At 51.9% G+C, this 9551-nt stretch overlaps 1 protein-coding gene across 2 annotated transcripts; it reads left to right on the plus strand.

Moving 5' to 3' along the window:
* Nucleotides 1–663: 663 nt before the first annotated feature.
* ARF6 (ARF GTPase 6) lies at nucleotides 664–5633 on the plus strand. Of its 2 annotated transcripts, XR_013922172.1 has the most exons (3): nucleotides 664–772; nucleotides 871–1975; nucleotides 5503–5633. XR_013922172.1 is itself a non-coding variant. In XM_080345081.1 (2 exons), the coding sequence occupies exon 2, from the start codon at nucleotides 1155–1157 to the stop codon at nucleotides 1680–1682; it is 528 nt and encodes a 175-aa protein (XP_080201207.1). In that variant the 5' UTR covers nucleotides 664–772; nucleotides 871–1154; the 3' UTR covers nucleotides 1683–4574. The 2 variants fall into 2 exon arrangements, 1 of the variants encoding a protein (XP_080201207.1); XM_080345081.1 differs by lacking the exon at nucleotides 5503–5633 and having other exon boundaries at nucleotides 871–4574.
* Nucleotides 5634–9551: the final 3918 nt, after the last annotated feature.

Genomic DNA, 9551 nt, shown 5'->3' on the forward strand with positions numbered 1-9551 from the left:
CAAGCGCCTCGGCGCCACCCGCCCTGGGCAGGGGCTCAGCTCTCTCCCCAGGACAGACACCCTGTGCCCGGCCACCTCTCCCCGCGGCGGGCTGGGACCAAGGCTGTGGCACTGGGGGAGCGGCGGAGCCCTCACACGGGCGGCAGCCCCGCACCCGCCGCCACAGCGCGCCCTGGCCCTTTAAGACGCGCCCCCTCGGCCCTCCGCGTGCTCCTGCTGACGTGTGATCGCGTGGCGCCTCTCCCCACCGAGGCCCCGCCCCTTCCAGTCGGCGGCATGCGCAGTCCCGCCCGCAGCAGCCCGGCCCCGCCCCTGCCGGACCGCCGCGCAGGCGCAGTAGAGGAGGGAGCGGCGTCCCCGCCCGCGCTGGGGAGGAGGCGGCGCTGCCCCCTGGCAAACCGGCCGGGCGCCCCGCCCCGCCCCGCCCACCCGCGCTGTCTGCGCATGCTCGTTTCTACGCGAGAGGGGCGGGGCTTCTTCCGCGCAGGCGCAGACCCCGCCCGAGGCCGCGCGGGAAGCGGGACGGCGCGCCCCGCCCTGGGTGGAAAAGGGCGGGGCGGAGGGGCGGGGAGAGCCGCGCCCCGCCCTCCCCTCGGCGCATGCGCAGAGGGCGGCGGCGGCGGGTGGCGCCGTCGCGCGGCCCGGCGGGCGGGGCGGGGCGGCGGCGCGCAGGCGCGGTGGCGGCCGAGGGGAAGTGAGGCGGGCGCGCGCGGCGCCTTTTCCGGCGGCGCTGGCTGAGGGAGCGGCGCGGAGCGGAGCCGAGCCGGCCCAGGTAAACCCCGCCGGGCCCGAGGGGAACCCCGCCGGGCCCGCGCCCCTTCCCCGCCCGCTCCGCCGCTCTGTCTCACTCTCTCTCCGTCCCCTTCGCAGGCGGGAACGCGGAGCCGCCGCCCCTGAGCCGGCATCCATGAGCTGAGGCGCCGGGGCGGGAGCCAAAGGCAGGAGCCGGGCGGAGCCGCCGCCTCAGGCCCCGCGGAGCGCGGCCGCCGTTCCCCTCACCCTCCTCGCCGCGCTCCTTCCGCAGCGCCCCATGCGCTGAGCCCCGCCCGCCCTCGCCGGACACTCGGCCCCGCTCGGGCCGCTCGGGTGGGTCCCGCTCGCCCTCCGCTTCCCCCCTCCTCCCCAAGCCCGGAGGCCCCTTGGATGCCGCCGAGATGGGCAAGGTGCTGTCCAAGATCTTCGGCAACAAGGAGATGCGGATCCTGATGCTGGGTCTGGACGCGGCGGGGAAAACCACCATCCTGTACAAACTGAAGCTGGGCCAGTCTGTCACCACCATCCCCACCGTGGGCTTCAACGTGGAGACGGTCACTTACAAAAACGTCAAGTTCAACGTGTGGGATGTGGGGGGCCAGGACAAGATCCGCCCGCTCTGGAGGCACTACTACACGGGCACGCAGGGGCTGATCTTCGTGGTGGACTGCGCCGATCGCGACCGCATCGACGAGGCCCGCCAGGAGCTGCACCGCATCATCAACGACAGGGAGATGCGGGACGCCATCATCCTCATCTTCGCCAACAAGCAGGACCTGCCCGATGCCATGAAACCCCACGAGATCCAGGAGAAACTGGGCCTTACCCGGATCAGGGATAGGAATTGGTACGTGCAGCCCTCCTGTGCTACTACAGGGGATGGACTCTATGAAGGGCTGACATGGTTAACGTCCAATTATAAATCCTAATGAGAGAATAACTATTTAGTCTACAAAGAATTAAAGAAAACAAAAAAATAACCCACATGGCTTTCCGGAAGAATGATTCTCTACTGAAAAGTAAAACAAAAGCATCCATAGGATTATGATCATCTTTCTCCATTTACCGCCCTTTCCTTCTGCACACTTGACTGGATTCCTGTTTTAACTCTTCTCGCTTGGCGTTAGGATGCTCTAATCTCCGAATGTGACACGAACACAAGCACTAGATGCTATGGCAGACTTCCAGCAAACAGGGGAAAGACACATTGTAGACTTGCTAAGTAACTTTTTTTCGTTTGTTTGGGTTTTTTTCTCCTCTCGATAGCCCTTAAGATGGTTTGATTATTTTGGGGGATGGTTGGGGGCGGGGTACCATTTTCAGTGTATGCTTTCTGGTTCTACTTTTTTCATTATATATATATATTTTTTTCCTCCTATCACTTGCTGTAGATTGCTACTTTTTTGCATTCACGCAGAATATGTTGGTAGGTCTACTTCATCTAGTAAACTGAAAATTATTGCTTAAAAATCAAACTGCAGTCTGTCTTTTTATATTAAGGACTTTTTTTTAAAAGAAAAAAAAAAGTTCTGTTAATCTGTAACTAAATAGTGACTCTCAGTCTGTCTTCATATCTCAGACTAATAATGAAACGAATTCTTGCCTGCGGTGGCAGCGCGAATACCATTGTAACATGTTCAAAGTGCATTTCAGGCGCAGCGTTCGCCAGGTAATGTAAGAACCGCTTTGAAATGTCAGCTGTGAAGTTCTGAACCATACATCATGCATGAGAAGGGATGCAAATAAGTTCCCCATACTACATAGCAACCATATAGCAAATAAGGCAGGAATGATGTAATAGTTCCCGGGTAGATACTGTTCGGTTTTTGTCTTGCATTGCAAACTTTAAAAGACGTTTTAGCTGCAGTTTTTCCTACTTGTGTCAGTCTCCGATCCCATAGGTTCCTTCCAGACAACGCAGCAATAACGTGTAAGCATTGCAACAAGTTTTACTTCAAATCACGGATCTTTAGGCGCAAATCTAGCACTGACTTGCCTGTCTTGCGATCGAGAGGAGTTGCTCCCGTCTCAAGACAGTCTAAGGCATCTAAATCTTGAAAAAGATTTCAGATTCTTTCTGAAATTCATCTCATGGAGGAAGAAATTGGGAGTTCTGTGCTAAGCTGTAACCAAGCCTGGTAATTCAGACATCTGACTAAAGGCCATTTTGAGGAAATAACTCTTTGCTTTAGTTTTCCAAGACTGGATGGAACTCGTCCGAGGAGTTGCCGTCTCTCTCGGTTGTTGCTGTGGTCCTGCGGGAAGGGAACTATGTTGGATGGCTGAAGCCCATTGAGTAACCAGAGCGGGGAGGAGAGAGAGAGAGAGAGAGAGAGAGAGTAAACGACTATGAATGTAAACTTCCATAATTAGTTCTTAAAGGGCAAGCAGCTCATTTGCCATATCGCAGTTTGCAGATGTGACTGGCAAAAAGAACCCCTTAAAAACTCCACCCACCCAGAACAAGTATTACTATAAAAACTCAAGTATTAGTGCTGGGTGTGAAAAACGTTAAAGCAGCTGGTTCTTATTCAGCCTTAAGGATTAACTTCAGATTTCCTCAAGGAGTTAAACTTGATTGGGGAATTCTAGGAATGTATGCTACAAAACCAGAAGAAAATGGCTATTTTTTTTTCTTTCTTTAAATTTATTTTCCAGCTCTATGAGTTTTACATGAAACTGGGGGCATTACACTACATTTCTGCAGTGTTGACTCCGCATGCTGAGGACATTGTACATGGAGCTCTTACCAAAGATTTATGGCAAGATAAAAATACTGAAATCGAATGCTTTGGACTACTTAAAAATTCCTTTAGAATACGGTTCCGAAAGATTTATGTCTATGTGGGTTGCAAATGGGACTGAATGGGTTCTTGGTGCTAGAAGATAGAGCATTGACTGAGTCTTCACAAGCGTAATGTAGAATAACTTAAATCTCAGCTCTAAAGAAGAGGTAAGATATTTTTTGTTCCATTTTATCACTCAAGGCTTTTTGCCACTGGAATATCATTGCTCTATTTTCTAGCTTTTTTTTCTTTAAGTTTTCTGTTGATGTAACTGAACAAACGGTGTGGTGGTATAAAGACTAAAAACACAAGAATATGGTTACTGTTTTCTTCTGGAGCATAAATAAAATAGCCAAGCACAAAGTAAATGCCTAAACTGGAAAACTTGAAGCTCTATTAATGGTTCTTGAACTTTCTTAAATCTATTCTCAGTCAACATGACAACTTCAATAACTTCAGTTTTCGTCTAAGTTGATTTACTGTGTTCTCAAGCGCTGGGGCAGACTTTGCGTTCAGTTGAATACACAATTTTGTATTTCCTTAGTAACTTTGTTATTCTGTTTCTGTAGGTGAAAGGAAACTGATTACGCTTCTCATTTTTTTTAAGTTTTTTTTTGGGGGGGAGGTGGGTGGGAAGGGGAGAAAAAAGTGGCTGAAACATGTGGCAGAGACTTCACAAATAAATGGCCATTGCTACTGAACAAAAGAGAAAAGGTTTCACTTTCCACATGTCCTTTATAGGTTGTAGCTGAACCTCACCACCAACGGGTGGCTGTCAAGCCATCGACACAGCCCGCAGGATACAGGGGCAAATCTGTAAGAAATCCTATGATTTACAATCTCATCTGGAGTTTTAAGTGCATCAATTTGTGTTCATGTGAATCTATGGAGTAAGTTTTGAATGGCGTTAATCGTGTCCGATAAGTGAATGAGTTTGTAGACTGTGATCTCCCTGACTAAAGTAAACAGGAATTTTGTGTTCTCAATATGGCTGTAGTGTTGGTAAAGAACTAATAAGCAGAAAATAAAGCAATTATACAGCGGAGCTCTCCTGGTATGTTACTTATATTTAATTACGAGAGAAACAGAAAGGGGCAATATGGAGCATTCTGTGACATAAAGAGGTCTCTGTTCTGTATCGCACAGTTTTGAAAGCCTGTCTGTAATTCCTCGGAGACTCAGATTAGCGACTATTTTTATAAGTGGAAAGGATGATACTTTAATTCTCCTCACTTGCAGTTCCCAACCTTGAGCAAACTAATTTAGTGTCGAGTTTATGTGGCCTGGGGAGGCGATGGGCTCCGTGAGCGGGCACGGAGGGACCAGCGCTGCGCGGGACAGTGCCGTGCGTCACCCAGGAAATCCCTTGGAAAGGGAAGAGTAAAAGCAGCGCTGGACAAAAGGCTCGAGGAGGGCACAGGGGTGTTGGTGGATGTGAATTTGGTGCCCGAGCAGGACGCGGGAGCGGATGGAAGGACGGGGGCAGGTGCAGCGGGGCCGGGGGCGTGTGGGGCTGCGGGTCCTGCGGCAGCTGCTGCCCCACAGCCCCCCGGAGAAGCAGCCGCCTCGCAGCACCCGGTTCCACCTGTGGGGCTGCTGGGGCGGTGGCTTTGGTGGCACAGGGGACAGTTGGAGCAGCTCTCAACACCCACGGGTGTGAGGCTGCAAGGAACCGAGCTTTCAGGAATGTTCTTTACGCAGGTGGGGGTACCAGGGTGGTGGGTCCTGCAATCCTCCGCGAAAACCTTTTTAGTCCGGGGTATTTAGGCCAGGCTCTGTCTACCTGAATGTCAGCTAAGGGTGTGGCTGTGTAAATGAACTTACTCTGACTTAATTAAAACGACTTGGGAGTTTGGAGACAAGGCTCCAGAAGAGTAAACTCGTGTCTCTTTTCATTGTAGTACTGAGTCATTTTTCAGAGTGTCAGCATTTATCGGTTTCAATCGGACCTTTGTTCCAGCAGGAGTTAGCGTGACTCCCTCCCCGAACCGCGCCGTGACTCACGCTCCTGCAGGGATTTCTGCCACGGCCACAGGCCTCATGGACAGGGTTTGGAAAAAAAACCCGCCGTCCCTAACTGGAAATGAACCCTGCTAATACAAGAGCCCTCGCAAAGCAACGTCCCTCGCTTTAAAACAAGAAAAATCAGTTGCGTCACCAAAACAGTTGCCTGCAAGATGTGGGATAACCGGTTGCTTCGCTGGTGGACCTGAGTGTTATTTCCTGTGTTACTGGGAATGGGAGAAGCAACCACCGGGAGTGCAGAACTTGCTCTGGAGGGTGGAAGCTGCCTTGGTGTGGGCACCGTGACTCAGCCCTCCCGCTAACGCCCGGCTGTGCTTTTTATCTGGGAGTTGTTTCTAACATCTGTCCAGCCCAAAGGGTTTGGTACGTGGAATCTGAAATCACTCTGGATTTGGCGCTGTCTGGAAGCAAAGCCCTTTCCCCTCGCCTGGTGGGGAAGCGTAAGGGGCTGTCGAGTTTGTGCCACCTCCGCTCATAAACTCTGTTCCTCTCTGTCATCTTAAGCTCGACTTCGCCACCAACGCTGCTCAAGGCTTTAAGTTTCAAAACTACGTCTAAGCAGACGCCGTCAAGACTTCGGGCTGAGGTGGGTGACTCGAGCGCCGCGATCCATCTCGCTTTCAGAACGTGGAGCAGTGTAATTTTAGCCCCGCCGTGGGTTCCGTGGGGCGACGGGTGAGTCAGAGCCCGAGTGCTCGGCCCCGGGAGCCGGTGGCAAAGGCGCCTTTTTATAGGCAGCAAAACGGGTCTGCGACGTGTGATCCAGGAAGTTGCTCTTCTTGCTTAAGAACAGGTATCTCTGGCCTCCTTAAAAAACAGAGGAGGGCAAAAAAAAAGAAGTGAAGATGTGAGTCATCTGCTGAGCTCTACAGCCTCAGTCTTGCAGCGGTTGAACAGGCTCAGGCCCTCGCTTTGCCTCAAGAGAAGCGTTTTGCCTTCCAGAGGATGTGCTTCGCCCTGTTATGGGTTTCTTTAGTCATATCTCTTAGGCTAGTGGTGTTAGAAAAAAAGGAATCAGGATTGAATGGGTGTCTGTTTCGTGAGAAGCAGAGATTGGTAACGCTTGAAAATTGGTAACGCTTGAAAATTGATAACGCTTGAAACACTTTTCCATATTCAGCTGAGTGTGACCTCACGGGGGAACCGTCAGCAGCTCCCGGCTCGGGGCAGGTCCCCTTGTGCCCCAACTGCCCTTCGCATGTGGTGAAAACTCACTCGGGGGGTAAAAAGGGAGAGGAGAGGAGAGGAGAGAAGAAGAGAGAAGAGAAGAGAGAAGAAGAGAAGAGAGAAGAAGAGAAGAGAGAAGAAGAGAAGAGAGAAGAAGAGAAGAAGAGAAGAGAGAAGAAGAGAAGAGAGAAGAAGAGAAAAGAAGAGAAGAGAGAAGAGAGAAGAGAGAAGAAGAGAAGAGAGAAAAGAGAGAAGAGAGAAGAAGAGAAGAGAGAAAAGAGAAGAGAGGAGAAGAGAGAAAAGAGAAGAGAGAAGAAGAGAAGAGAGAAGAGAAGAGAGAAGAAGAGAAGAAGAGAAGAGAGAAGAAGAGAAGAGAGAAGAAGAGAAGAAGAGAAGAGAGAAGAAGAGAAGAGAGAAGAAGAGAAGAGAGAAGAAGAGAAGAAGAGAAGAGAGAAGAAGAGAAGAGAGAAGAGAGAAGAAGAGAAGAGAGAAGAGAGAAAAGAGAAAAGAGAAGAGAAGAGAAGAGAAGAGAAGAGAAAGAAGAGAAGAGAAGAGAAGAGAAGAGAGAGAAGAGAAGAGAAGAGAACAGAAGAGAAGAGGAAGAAAGCTGAGGTGTGGAGTGGATAATGAGCTGAACTCCTGAACTCATTGCAGTGGCAGCGCCCAGAATGGATTCCTTGTTCCAAACGTAACGGGGGGGCGCTGCCTGGGCCAGGTGCCGGCTTCACCCCCAAGTCTCTTTCCAATGAAGGGGAGGGGAGGTTTTCTCTTTTATCATTGCAGGAGATTAAAACTTGCGGGAAGCTGCAGCAAAACGCCGTGTTGTGTGCTGATATGGGGGGTTGGCTGCTTTAGGGGAGCGCACTCACTTTGCATTTTATGGGGGTAAAAGTCAAAGATCTCAAGACGCCCACGCTGTCCTGTTTTAGGGGAGCACCCTCACTTTGCATTTTGTGGGGGTAAAAGCCAAAGACCTCAAGACGCTCATGCTGTTCTGTTATGGGGGAGTGGGACAGATGGGGCAGGCTGGCTGGCTGCAGCACGGGCAGCATCTCCCCAGCCTTAACTAGGACTATCTGAAGAGATTCTGTTGTTCGTGTGTTCAATTCTTGTCCATGAGGGTCCATCAGAAAAGGTGGAATGGGCAGGTGGTCCCTGCCTCGATCGTCATACTGGAGGTGGAGTGGAGCGGAGGAAAGCGTGCAGGGCCGACACCACCCCGAAATACTTCTGGCGTTCATTTGAAGCTGATATTTGAGGAACAAACTCATTACATGAAGGGTGGGAGCTCAATGGGTTTGCTTCCAGGTGGATCTGACAGCGGTCCCGGTGCTGGCACCTTCTCCCTCGGAGCAGCGTTTGCTTGGCGCGCTGCCTCAGGAGACTTTGCACTTTGCAAGCACGGACCGTGGGGCTGCGTAGTCCTCGTGCTGTTAATATTTGCTATTTTTGCCCCGAGGAGCTTTGTGCCTTTTCCCTTTGAAAGCGGGGGGCTGTTAACTCCCAGCGGCCGCCCGCCAGCGGGGCGAGGTGCGGTTATCCCATTAGCTTAACATCTGCCAGAACGCCCTTTCCCCACAGGGGCTGGATTAGGCTGGAACTGACCCAGCTCTTTGGGAAGCTTTTCCTATGGTGTCCTCGTGCCTTTCAATCTGCTGCTTTAACCATAACCAAACCCAGCGCCCATCTCGCACCGCGGGGCTTGAAGCTTTCATGAGCAAAGCAGTGATTTGGCTCTCCCTTTCCCTCCAAAGCGCGTCTGAGCGTTCAAATCGCATCGTGTTTAAATGTTCGAATTATATCCCACATATCACGTACGTACTCATATTTTTGATCTAAAGGGTTGTTTTGGCTGCAATGACTGGGCTGGTTTTCACATCAGCGCTGAAAATAAAAGCCTTTAAGGGGGCGGCGAGGGGCAGCGGCGGGACGGCCGCCCCTGGAGTGCTGGATTGCTTCTTGCTGCCCGATACGAAGCTTTGGAACAGACTTCCCCAGCACCTGCTGGCTGGAAAAGGAGCCAAGCGCAGCGAGGGCCGCTCTCAAAGTCGCTGCATTGTGGAAGACGTTGAGTCGCTGCCAACGAGCTGTCCCTGGATCTCGCCCCGGCTCATCTTACAACCTTGGACTAGTTAATGAATTCAAAGTCCTCCAGCCCTTGCCTCAAGCATCTTGAGTATGTGGTGTGTGTGAGCCGGGGCCGCTGTCACCCTGGGGTGCTCCTGCCGGTGTCCTGCAGCTGCAAAGGCGCCTTTGTGCCCCCGACCCGCTCCTGGCCACGTTTGCTGCGGCTTTCTGGCCCTCTGTAGCGAGGGATGGGGATATTTCAGACCAAGGCCGTGATAAGCTCTCCACTAAGTAATGCTATCCGCAGCCCCGCAGCTGCAATCTCAGCATCTCAGCTCCCGCCTCACCTGTTTGGCTGATACCTAATGAAGAAATCACATGCATTTTTCCCCTTGATATGAGGTTATGCTCTTAAACACGGTACCGAAGCTTCCCGGCTTTTCTTTTCATCATGGTCCTTATTAATGATTGATGAAGGGGGCTGCATCTATGCAGATGAGCCGCAGATTGCCGCTTTGAAGTCACATATGGGTTTCCCTTACCCGAGGTCCCAGCCGAACCCCCTTGCTCCAATGCTGCTTCTTTTGCTCATGGTCACCAAAACCTTCTCCTTCCCCTCCTCCAGGCGTTCCAGCTCCTGGTCCTCCCAGAAATGCTCCGAGTAGTGAAACTGGTTGATCACGTTGCCGCTGGAGCGTTGGCATCCGAGCGGGATCTGTGGGTTAACTCGTTCTGCCCGGTGTTTGCCAACTT

Source organism: Nesoenas mayeri (assembly GCF_963082525.1).
Source record: "Nesoenas mayeri genome assembly, chromosome: 5".
NCBI classification, from domain to species: Eukaryota; Metazoa; Chordata; class Aves; order Columbiformes; family Columbidae; genus Nesoenas; species Nesoenas mayeri.